The sequence below is a fragment of the Lagenorhynchus albirostris genome, chromosome 5 (genome assembly GCF_949774975.1).
Source record: "Lagenorhynchus albirostris chromosome 5, mLagAlb1.1, whole genome shotgun sequence".
Classification (NCBI taxonomy): Eukaryota; Metazoa; Chordata; class Mammalia; order Artiodactyla; family Delphinidae; genus Lagenorhynchus; species Lagenorhynchus albirostris.
In genome coordinates, this window is record NC_083099.1 from 23,667,208 (window position 1) to 23,680,349 (window position 13,142).

The 13,142-nt window shown below is 42.5% G+C and overlaps 1 protein-coding gene across 4 annotated transcripts in view; it reads right to left on the reverse strand.

The window, feature by feature from the left end:
• Positions 1-4,334, reverse strand: part of U2SURP (U2 snRNP associated SURP domain containing) — a 55,859-nt gene extending 51,525 nt beyond the window's left edge. For all 4 annotated transcript variants that reach the window (XM_060149684.1, XM_060149685.1, XM_060149681.1 and 1 more), the window contains exon 1: positions 4,254-4,334. In XM_060149684.1, the coding sequence (XP_060005667.1) occupies positions 4,254-4,298 (45 nt within the window). In that variant the 5' untranslated portion in view covers positions 4,299-4,334. The remainder of the gene's footprint in view (positions 1-4,253) is intronic.
• Between the last annotated feature and the right edge of the window lie 8,808 nt (positions 4,335-13,142).

Sequence of the window (13,142 nt, forward strand, 5' to 3'; positions counted from 1 at the left end):
TGTAAAAAGTGATAGAGAGGCATGAGTCTTCAACTTGCATACCAAATGAGCCCTCCTCTCATTTGCCTTACTGGCAAATGAGTATTTTTTGTCAATTTATTATACTTTCTAGGGAAAAAAAAAGCTTCAGGAATAAAAGCTAGAAGAGAATAAAAACTAGAAGAGAATAAAAACTAGACTTTCAGGGCTTCCCTGGTGGCGCAGTGGTTGAGAGTCCGCCTGCCGATGCAGGGGACACGGGTTCGTGCCCCGGTCTGGGAGGATCCCACATGATTCCACATGCCGTGGAGCAACTGGGCCCCTGAGCCATGGCCGCTGAGCCTGCGAGTCCGGAGCCTGTGCTCCGCAACGGGAGAGGCCACAACAGTGAGAGGCCCGCGTACCGAGAAGAAAAAAAAAAAAAAAAAAGCTAGACTTTCAGAAAACAAATAATTCAATCCAATAAGATAGAAAATTTTTAAAACCATATTAATAGTCATATTCGAGCACCAGTGCTACAAATACTCGAATTTCTAAAAGACACCAATCAAGAAAATAAAAGTTCCTAATGCCTCTCTCCACCCCAAAACACAGCCTTCCACCCAGAAAACTAACCACCTTATATTTTAAGATAAGACTGTTATCTTATCTTACATCCATATCATAACAAAGATTCAGTTTAAACTAAAACTGGAGAACAAGAAGCCTAATTTTTCAAGGTTTGTGTTTTGTTTGGAGTTTTTGATCATATTTAATTCTTACATACCTTCAGGTACCACCAAAAAAATGTACACAAGCAGTAATATATACCTAAGGATGGTAAGTCTTGAATGGATACTCATCATAACAATACATATTTCGTACAACTGAAATACTTTTGTTAATCAGCAGTCAATTAAAATAGTTCCCACACCAATTTAGCACTGGGTGTCCAAGGAAGCCAGCAGTATTTCCTACTTAGCTCATTTACCTCTCTAACCCAATTTTTGACACTATGGCAAAAAATAAGCACTGTCACAGAGTGAAATAACAGGGCACACAATTCCATTATATTAGTAGTACTACCAGCACAGGAGCTGCAGAGGGAACGAGAATACCACATTCTCTTCATATCCTCATTGTGCTGAGCAAACAACTCTTACGATCAAAATAAATTAATTTTTATAAATTATATAAAGTTTATACATTATATATTTATATATTAAATTTAACATTTTAAATTATATAATAACATTTTAAATTATATAAAGTTTATATATTGTATATTTATATATTAAATTTAACATTTTTCTAAGCAAACAATCATAGGCTCTTTGCCTCTCCTCCCAAAATCAAAGCTACAACATGGTACCCCCTCCCCCAAAGCATCATTTTAGTCTGGTGATACAAGAATAAATGCACAGGAAATTTTTAGCTAATTCCTAAAACATTTACTGAATTTCTATATTTGTCAGGCTTTAAAATAAAAAGTACAGCAAAATTACACAGAAAATAAAGGGTCTCTTCATCAGGAACAACTACACATAAACGTTAAATCATTTGACTATACAAACTGAAAATGTAATTTTTAAAGCTAAAAGAAACTGTAGAGGTTATCTAATTTAATCTCTTCATTTTGTAATTAAGACACATCAAATAATTTTGCCATTGTCAATAGCAAAAACCCTATTATACATTTTATTTGTTAAATTACCTCAATACCTTAAATTACCTCAATTAGCTCCACTTTTTTTTACTGAGGTATAAATGACATACAACACTATTAGTTTTGGGTATACAACATAATGATTCAGTATTTGTATACACTGCAGAAATTTCATCACAATAAGTCTAGTTAATAGCCATCATCAAACATAGTTACAAAGTTTTTTCTTCTTGTGATGAGAACTTTTAAGATCTACTCTCTTCTTAGCTTTCAAATATGCAATACAGTATTATTAACTATAGTCACCATGCTGTACATTACATCCTCTTGTACATTTAAAAATTAACATTTTCCTCAGGGTCTAGAAATACGATTAACAAGCATCCCTACCCATAGCAATGGGAATTTAACTACCAAAGAGTAAGAATGAACATGAAACTAAAGAATATTTTACTCCATCTGTATGGTAGAATATGTCACTCATCTGCACTCCCCAGAGGAAGAAATCAAAACAGAGATCAAAGGCTAGAAATTCCAAACACTGTCATATTAACCAAAATGATCTTATACTCTCTCCAATAAATTCTGGACTTGTGTTAGAAATAGAAAGCAGTAATCTGAGCAGTCATTATGATAACTGATAACAGATTCTAAATCTCAGGATTAGAATTTAGCCTGACATTTTGAAAAGTAAGTACTTTTTACTTCCTCTAAGAACAAAGGGGAGAGGAAAGGAACTAAGTTTTTTTATGTACTTTATAGATATTCACTCATTTAACCCTTACATCAACCCTGCAGAAAAGGGATTATGTCCATATTACAAACAAGGAAATTGAGACTGAAAAGTTTAAGCAATTTGCCTTGATATCGCAAATATAATTTATTACCAAGTCAGGATTTGAATCCAAATACCTTTTATTTGTTATCAAAATCCATAATCTCTCCACTACATCACGCACCCTCCTGAGATATTTTACAGACATCGGTAGGAAATCTCTTAACAGCATCAACTGATTATAATCTAAAGCAATATAAACTAAAAAGATTACTGGAAGATCCAACAATTTACTTACAGGGAACAGGCACACAGTCACAACCGTGAGAAGTACTACTAGAGAAGGAGGCCTGAACATATATATACATTAATATGTTTCCAACGTAAGCCAAAGCCTCAAACAGAAGACACTTAAAATACTACTTCGAGTAGAAACAAAAATAGTGAGGCTTGTGCGTGAATTTTATGGATGCACTAGCTTTAGTAACAGTTCCCTAATAGTAAGCAGGGCTGTTTTTGTCAGAGTCCGCTGAGGAAGCGGGCAGTCATGTACCCAACCTGGTGAGCCCCTCCTCACCAAGGAGAAATGTACTGGGGAGGGGAGAAACAAACAAGGAGTGAACGCAGGTTGTAAAGCAGCCAAGACTGGCCCTCTACCACAGTTTCTACATAACTAAAAGATTTCTGGTAAATCCATTACTAATTACGAACTAATTATAAACATCATTCACCAAATGGCATAAAGACTATGATTTAATAGAAACCGAGAAAGCAGGTGTATAATAGCTTACGTTTCCCAGAACAAACTGTACACACAAGACTAGACCCCTCTACCGTAAACGTAACTTCCTCATAACCTACTTACTATCATACACACTCTTTAAGACGTAAGTCCTTAGAACCTTTAAGTATTACACTTCTTGCATCAGCATCAAAAAGCTTAACAACTACTTCGGGCACTATTACTTTTAATATCGTGTTGGAGATGAAAAACTCAAAGCAAAAAACGATTAAGTGACCCGTCCAGGACGGCAACTTAGGACCCGATGCTAATCACAACCTAACTAACGCTAAACGACTTCTACAGCTCAGTGGTTTCACAATACGTGCACACGGTTCCCTGTAAACTCAAAAGCAATTTACTAGTCTTAGGTGGCTTCCAAGTCTATTAAAGTTTTCCTTTCAGAAGAAGCGGAAGACCCCGAGTCCTCGAAAACGAGCCCTCCATGGAAGGGCTCATTTTACACTTCCTCTTATGTGAGCTAAGACCACGTGTAGAGCGTAGCATTAACCTTGGCGAGGCATCACCGCAAAGGAGAACTGCACTTCCCACCCCGCTTCCTTCCACTATTGGTCCTCCCCTCACAATTTGCGGCCCTAAAGATTATTTATTCCCTGGAGGACGTGAAGGAAATTGAGCGAGGCCGAAAGCATGCGAGAACCAAACCCAAAGAGCCGAGGAAACAGAGGCAGACACTTAAGCACCGGGAAGCATTCCCGCCTCTCCCAGGCTCTGTCCCGCGGCCTCAGAGCTCAGTAAGCTGAAATACAGGGGCGCGTTTTCCCGACTTCAGACCTCAGTCTAAATCACTGATTTCACTCCAGTTCTAAGCGGGAGCCGAACTACTCACGCCACCCGCCCTGGGCCCGCCAGTCTCGAGCCGAATCCAGGCTGGGACTAAGGGGAGATACCAGGCCTCTCAACCTGCGCACCACGGTGCGTCTGCGCCCGGCCTACCACCGCGACCAGAACGCGGACCCCCACCCCAATCTCCTCCCTCTGGCCAGAAGCGTCTGTAGTCCCCAGACGACAGTGATACACTCACTGACTTACTAAGTCCTCTAAGAAATTACCTTTGAACTGGCCTTCTGAGAACCGCCTGGCGTTTTGTCCGCCATCTTCAGCTTTGCCCCTCCTTCGGCAGCGGCAGCAGCGCGGGCGAGTTGAGCGCCGAAAGACTCGATCTCAGCGGAGCCCGCCTGAGGCGCGTGCAAGCCCGAATAGTCGACTGCCGACTTGGCGAAATTCAAGAGGAGCTTCGCCACGTGACTTCGGTGCTGGTCATTTCCCGGGCCCGCCCATTCCGCTGAATATTTGGGGGCGTCTCTGTGGCGTGTCGCGTTATTGGGCCCGAGAATTTAGAGAATCTTCTCGTCCTGGCTTTCAGGGCCGGTCGATAGTTCACTCTTTTTCCTGCACCAACCGTTGGTAGGTGCGAGCCAGTTGCACTTGCTGGGCGAGGAGGGAAAGTCTTCTTAAAGAAGAAATGCGTCGTCAGCTGGGGAGGAGCCTTTACTTCAACTCAGAAAATAAATCTGGAGCCGACCGGGGTCCGGCGCTCCGTGGACAGAGATGGTGTTCGCGCCACCTCTGTCGCTCACACCCTAGTGGGAAAGGCAAACTTGCAGTCTGTTCAAGTTAATTTAAAATAGAGTGGTGTTCGGAAGCGGAGGAGGGAAGCTTTTGACCCAACCTGAGGTTCCGTCAGTGGGGTTATCGGATAGACTCTGGGTCAAAACGGCTACATGCAGAGAGAGGGTGAATGAAAGAAAAATCATAAACAGATGGTATTCTAAATCTAGCATCCATGTAAGTTGTGTGTCATTTAAGAATTACATTTTATGGTTTTTTCATTTTTAATCACATAAATGGAGGGGAGCGCCATAAAGCTTTCTGTACTTAGCTTTTTGGGTTTTGGTTTTTTAAATTCTTAATAGGATCTATAGTCAAAGAAGGAAAGCTTGCTTGAGGTCATTCCTGAGCCAAACCAGGCAAGGAAAATGGAAAGGGCTTTCCAAGCAGAGGGAGTCGTTGAAATAAAAGCCTGGTGGCATGAATCAGGACAGCCCAGTCACGTTAAGCAGTCCCGTTTTATTAGACCAGGTTTTGGGAATCGACGTGGCTGGAGAAGTGGTTGGGAGCAAGCTCACACAGGACCCTGAGGTAACCAGTGTGCTTAGGGAATTAGAATTCTATTCCAAGGATGAAGAGCGGCCCTCAACACAGTTAAGTAGGGCTGTGATGTGGTCAGATTTTAAGTTTTAAAAGATTGCTCTGATCACTGGGGGAAGGGAGGAAGAAGGGTTCATGACCTTCTCCTGAATTCATTTATTCAAAATATTTTTGAGCCCGTGTTGTGTGTAAAAGCCTGCACGAAATGTTGAGAGGCTTACAGAGATGCCTAAAACACATTATCTTCATATGATTTAAGATTTAATGAGGAACAAAAAAAAAGATTTAATGAGGAATAGGGGAGAGAAGGGAACAGCAAACTAACTAACGCTGTAGAATTCAATTTATGCTGCAAGGAAGGGTCATTAGCTGTGGGAACCCTGAAAGAATTAATTCTAAAGGTAGGGGTTGGGCAAAGAGTTGGGGGGAGGTTTCACAGAGAAGGATGCATTTGAGCCAACTCTGAGGAAGTAGAATTTTGTCTGTTGGATGGTGTTGGGGGGGAGAGGGAGGGGAGGTTGGCGTGGTGGTGAGGGAAGCTGGATCTGACACATGGAAAGACTAACAGTCGTATGTGCCAGGCTGAGGAATCAGCAGGCCAGGTAGGGCTCCTGTTCTGTGTGAGGGGATGGGGGTAGAAGAACAGACAGTAAACAAATAAGCAAACAAGGAGTGGTCAGAAAGTAACAAGTGCTATACTTGAAATGGAATGATGCTTTAGAATCTCCAGTCCTGCTGAATTTATTTTCGAGCCCAGCTTTTTTCACTTCTGGGCTTCTCCCCCCTACCCTTGTCCTGACTACTAATTGAAGGCTAATCGATTTCTTTTTATACTCTTATTGAAGATATCCCTTCCTCCAGGAAGACTTACAGACCTCCCTCCCCTACCAAGCCTAAGAAAGAGACTGCTTCTGTTACCATAGGAACCTGTTTCGCGCTCAAGATGCTCATCGCACCAGATCTTCATTGTCTGTTTACAATCTAGGATTAGAAAATGAAATCATCAGCTGAGATGAAGGGAGGATTGTGGGCTTGGCCGTGCCAAGTCATGTTCTGGCAATGCTGCAGGCTGACTTTGTCACTGTAAAGTGAATATATACATACTTTTCATTTAGATCCCTAAAGTCCTACTTCACGTAAAAATCATTTTTATTAAATGTTTACGCCTAAAGACTTGAACATAAAGGAACATAGACTTCTTCTCTCTCTTCTTTTTCATACAGTAAAGCCCCAAAGGAAGTCAAACAAATATGACCTGACTAGAAATGGTACATAGGCTTTTATTAAGGCCTAATTAAGTACTCTTAAAAACTCACAATCACGATTCAGAGCAGAGTTCTCCTCAATAGGTACAGGTAAATGGCCCTGTTACTCAGGCCACAAATCAAGGAGGATGAAAGGGCATGAATATGAATATGAACGGAAGTTTACAGAACCTGAAATTTTTAATTAGATTCACAATTATTATTGCCAAATGACTACACATGAAGAGTAAGAAAATCATACAATTTACTGCAATTAGTATTACTTTTTTACAATCACACTGAACCCATACCATTCTTCTCTTCCTGGCGCGTTGGTTCTCTAGTCCTACACCTGTCATCTGTTTGCAAGGGTTCTCCCCAAAGCTACATTTGACCGAGATTACAAAGTAGTGCCAGATGCAGTCCGCAGAGGTGTTTTGTTTGGCTCAAGCAGGGAGGGTTTTTTCTTTGAATTTTGATCATTTTTTAATTGGGAGACTTGACTTTTTTCTACTCAGGATTTCCAGTTTTTCTTGAAAAATGGGCAAGTCTGGGAACAATCCGGTGGAGGTGAGCCACAGGGAGCTCTAGGGAAGGGGGGGTCCAGGGCTTCGCCACACACGGTGGACAAGTGCCCCACACAGGCCTGCTTGTAGGCCTATGAGTTATCTACTTCTCATGTACAATGTAAGTCTCAGCAGGGGTAATGATCAAAATATTTAACAATCAGTCCCCCGGCACCAAGAACAGACTTACCCGTTAGGCACAGAGGGCGCAGTGTCTAGGGCCCATTTACTTTTAAGGGCCTCCCAAAATGTTTTAATTTCTTTTAAAATAAGGGGGGGGAGGGAAAGATGGAGTGGAGAGGCTGAAACAATAGCAGCATTTCACAGTACACGCAGTGAAAGGTGGAGACCTTAAAAATGATTGCCCTCAGGCTAACGTCTCCTCTATTGTGCCAATGAACCGCTCCTACTTGGTGGCCCTTTCTAGAGAATGTTTAAGCAGCTCTCCCTGCTCTTTAGGCTTCAGGATATAGGTTGGTGAAAGGACAATCCCATCCATTTGTTCATTTGGCAGTTCTGAATTTCTAGCATGTGCCAGGTTCTGCAGAAAGAAGATAAAAGGGAGGAAGGGAGAGCTAAAAATCCAACTTAGCTTATCTGCTGAGAGATCCTAGCCGCTTCTAGGGATAGGTAACAGCCTCCAAGGCGGGTGTGGTCTGTGTGGACTGAAAGATTCTTTCTGATTAACCTGATCGCCTGCCCCACCCCACAATGCTACCCTGACAAGTAAAATTTCAGTGGCAATAACAGCTTCTCCCTTTTCTCCCCTCCGCCAGCAAAAAAAATGTACTTATTGATGATATATAGAATTCCTTTGACAATAGTAATTAGCAGTGGAATTTTTTTTAACTACAATGTCCAGGATGTAGGGAGGTAAGAAGTATATAAAAAAAAGTGTCAGGGGCTTCCCTGGTGGCGCAGTGGTTGAGAGTCCGCCCGCCGATGCAGGGGACGCGGGTTCGTGCCCCGGTCCGGGAGGATCCCACATGCCGCAGAGCGGCTGGGCCCGTGAGCCACGGCCGCTGGGCCTGCGCGTCCGGAGCCTGTGCTCCGCAACGGGAGAGGCCACAAGAGTGAGAGGCCTGCGTACCGCAAAAAAAAAACCAAAAAACAAAACAGTGTCAGAAAGCATATAGCCCAAGAATGGTCTGGTAACATGTTGAAGATAATAAAAATTGCTATTTTAGCTTTGATCCTGGGGAGATTCCCCTTACTGTGTAGCAATTATTGTATCAACAATATAGTAAAACCTCGGATGGTCCAGATAGGGTATTGTGGAAATGGGTGTTTCTAAGTTTGTGTGCGTGTGTGTGTGTGTGTGTGTGACAAAGGAGGACTGAAGGTGCCCAGCGCAAGTCACAACAACGAGCAGAGGGCAACAGCTCCTAGGGAGAACTCACTTGCATGGCCTGGCAGTCCAAAGGTGGGCTTGGCTTGGACCACCAGGTAATACAAAGGCTAGGTGGAGAATAAAGTTAGGGAGAGAAAATAAAACAAGACTTTTTCTCTGATCAGTTTCATTTGGTTGCCAACAACAGAAGCCCAGCTGCAGTGGTCTTAAGCACATAAGACTCCTTTCACAGTGCTATCACGGTAAGTCTTTCTCTTAAGGAACATGGCATACTTTTCTTCTTCTAAGTTTTTTTTTTTTTTTTTTTTTTTTGCGGTACGCGGGCCTCTCACTGTTGTGGCCTCTCCCGTTGCGGAGCACAGGCTCCGGACGCGCAGGCTCAGCAGTCATAGCTCATGGGCCCAGCCGCTCTGCGGCATGTGGGATCTTCCCGGACCGGGGCACAAACCCGTGTCCCCTGCATCGGCAGGCGGACTCTCAAACACTGCGCCACCAGGGAAGCCCTTCTTCTAAGTTTTGTTCTGTTTCCTTTGTATTGACTTTGCACATTTCTTGTTACCCTAATTCTTAGTTTTTTAAATTTTTTGTTACTGCAAATAGGATGTTTTTCCATTATTTATATGTGTCCTAGGTAATTTTATATGTTGATTACTATGCATGAATGTTGTACCTACCACTTTGCTGAATTCTTTTATTGGTTGTATAGTTTTTCACATTTTCTTTTGGACTTTCATTTCATTGGCAAATAACTATAAGTTTACCTCTTCTCGTCCCACTTTTTTTTTGCTATCTTTTGTGTAATAACCTTAGCCATGCATCCAGCATAACAATAAGTAAGAATGGTACTAATGGATATCCCTGTCTTGTTCCTGATTTTGATGAGAATGCTTTTAGTGTTCTTACGAGGATGAGGCTGACTTTGGGGTTGTAAGTTGAATTATTAATTAATATATATTAATTATATATTAATTATTTAGCCAAGCATGGAACTGAAAATACAGAATTTTTAATTCTCATAGATAACTTGGGGACCCTGAGGATATGCCAAAGACTGCCAATGGTCAGACAACCCTATGACAGAAACACTGTTACAGGCTTGTGTTAAGAAACCCCAGGACACATCCATAACTCGGGAAAGTAAGGGAACAGAGTAGAAATGTCCTGCTCTGTGCACCAGGGAGAATGGGCAGTGGGGTGAGCAGATTAGAGGGAGGACGGGTAGAAATCTCTATTAACTTCCTGTTGCTGCCAGAGCAATTACCTCAAAGTTAGCAGCTTATAGCAACACAAATGTATTATCTTATAGTTCTGTAGGTCAGAAGTGTAAAATGTGCCAGCAGGCCTGTGTTCATTTTGGAGGCTCTAGAGGAGAATCCATTTCCTTACCTTTTCCAGCCTCTAGAGTTCACCTACACTCCCTGGCTTGTGGCCCCTTCTCCGTCCTCAAAGCCAATAGCATAGCATCCTCTCTCTTCTCTGACCTCTGTTTCAAACTTATAATCTTCTCTCCAAGTCTGCCACCTCCCTCTTTTAAGGTCCTTCATGATTATACTGGGTCCTCCACAGCAATCCAGGATAATTTCCCATCTCAAAAACCTTAACTTAATCACGTCCACAAAGCCCCTTTGCCATGTAAATTAACGTATCTGGAGTTTCCGGGGATCAGGGTGTGGACATCTCTGGAGGGCTATATTCAGCCTACCACAGGATCTAAAATGAACTTTCTTCATCTTAGAAGAAAGCTGGCAGGCACAGCTTTGATCCGACCAGAACACTAACATGGGAATGGTCCTAATAAATACAGTCTTCTCAAAGCAACTGAGCTCTGAAATTGTTATTGGGGAATTAAAGGGGTAGAAGGTATGGTTCCAGTGAAATGGCATGAGACAGATCCCTGTTGTCAGAGGACTTACAGGGCATAATGGAGACAGATGTGTCACAACAAGTGTAATAAGATTGAAATTTTGGTCCGATTTGTTTACTGCTGTGTCTGCAGTGCCTGAAACAGAGTAAGCATCATGGAGGCACTCAATGACTATTTGCTAATGAATGAAATCCACAGCAGAGGTGGTTGTTTGGGAACACAGAAGACTGGTGCTGCATAAGAGGAGTCAGGGAAGGCCTCGTCAAAGAATCTGTAGAACTTTTGGGGGTATCTGTCCTGCTCTTAAGAGGTCACTTCTGGGGCTAACTCCCAGGAGTTACTAGAGGCTCTCAGAGAGCAGGATGGAGACCTTAGCACAATGTTATCTCATTTTAAGAAATTGCAGATGTTGCTCATTTTAAACAGACTGAAAAGTCTCCCTTCCTGTGCAAAGTTTGAAATAATACGAAGCTCTTCTCATCCTCAATTTAAAAAACTCTTTTCGAGGGCTTCCCTGGTGGTGCAGTGGTTGAGAGTCCGCCTGCCGATGCAGGGGACACGGGTTCGTGCCCCGGTCCGGGAGGATCCCACATGCCGCGGAGCGGCTGGGCCCGTGAGCCATGGCCGCTGGGCCTGCGCGTCCGGAGCCTGTGCTCCGCAACGGGAGAGGCCACAAGAGTGAGAGGCCCGCGTACGGCAAAAAAAAAAAAAATCTTCCTAGTGTCCTTTCATTGAGCAGTTGTGCTAGCTCCAGTGCTGAAAAAAAAAAAGTGCTAACGAAATAATGTAGAGGGGGAAGTTAAATACGATAGAACGATGGTATACTGTGTTGCTCATTGAGGAGGGAAGAGTTCACAAAATCTTAGAGATAACAAACATATTATAGATGACATTAGAGGTAATACCTTTTCAGTCTGGCTTGCTCTGTTTCTTGAGGAGGACAGGGACAGGGCTGAATCCCAGAACTTATTACTGTGCCTAGCACCCATAAGCAAACAATAAATGTTTGTTGAATAAATAATAAATGAACATGGAAGATGGCTACCTTGTAGCTCCCAAACATATATCCCCTCACCCTACACAGAGACTAACAAAAAGTTCCTGAAACCAAATTCCAAAATCACAGCCGTGAGTTTCTGAATAGTCCAGCTCGGATCAGCTGCTCATTCTTGGTCTAATCAGCTGCGCCCAGGGAAATAGGGCCACATAGTACAAACGGCTCCCAGAGGCTCCCAGTGTGATCGAATGAAGATTTCATGTCGGGTGTGGGGTTGAGGGGCCAAAACTAACTGTAGAGTGTATGAATAATAGGTCTCAGGCACATATACAATTTGTTTTTCAAGTGTTTGGAGATGCTGCTGTGACTGCTAGGATACAATTTGGTTTACTGTGGTAAAATACACATAACATACAATTTGCCATTTTAACCATTTTCAGGGTGCAGCGTAGTGGCATTAAATCCATTCATACTGTTGTGCAAACTCCCATCCATCTCCAGAATTTTTTCATCTTCCCCAGCTGAAACTCTACCCGTTCAACACTAACTTCCTTCCCATCTCCCCGCCCCCCACCCGGCACCAGGAAACCACCATTCTATTTTCTGTCTCTATAAATTTGACTACTCTGTATATCTCATATAAGTGAAATCAAACAGTATTGGTTCCTTTGTGACTCGCTTATTTCACTTAGCATAATGTCTCCTATAATGTAGCTATGATGTAGCACGTGTCAGAATTTCCTTCCATTTTAAGGCTGAATAATATTCCATTGTATGTCTACAGCACAGTTTGTTTAGCTGTTTATCCATCGATAAACATTTAGGTTGCTTCCAGCTTTCGGCTGTTGTGAATAATGCTGCTATGGACACTGTCAGAGCATTCTTGAATTCACAACAGCTCTTTGTCATTTATACATACCAGCAATCAGTGGTCTTAAAAGTATACCTACTATCAAGTGGGGATCAGCAGAAAAACTGGCAGTGTGGGTGCCCTCATGCTTGACATCTTTTTGAACCTTAGAATAGGAGTGTGTTCAGAGTAGAGGGATCAGTGTGGTGGTGGATCTGGAAATCAACTCCTGCGAAGAAGGAACGATACAAAATAAAGTCATTGGCCTGCAGGAGAGCAGACTGAAGGAAGCTACGGGAGCTGAGGAACAAAGACCTTTTCCTTGTTTCTCCCTAAGACAGATGAGGAAGCACTGGATAGAGGCACGAAACAACAAATTTCTGATTTCTACTCAATGTACAAAATACTTTTTAACCTCTAGAACTGTTTACCAGTGAAACAATCTACCTTAATGAAATAAGTACTTCTCTATGAAAATACACAGACAGAAGCTGATTGTAGAAAGGGTTCCAGAATTTGGAAGGCAGTTGGAGGAGAGCTATATCTGGGTTCTAAGACTTCTTTTACCCCAACATTCCCTGTCTTTCAAATGCTTGAAACATCCGTAGAGAAGACAAAACAGCCAAAGCTGTAAAGTTTCCAAAGTAAATAATTACTCATTATAAACTTGATTCGATATTCATGAGTGCCGTGTCCACAGATGCAGCTGGAATCTGAGAAGCTAACTGTTGAACGCTGTTAGCGGCCCACACAAACCTCAGAGAGGGAAGCATTATCTAAGATTATAGTGACGAGAGCCAGACATGATCAACAGGTACGCTGGGACCTCAACTCAAGAGTCCTTGCTCTTGTTTGTATATTACACTAGGAAAATACCCTGGTAAATCCAAATCAAAGTAAACAAATAGTGTCCCACCT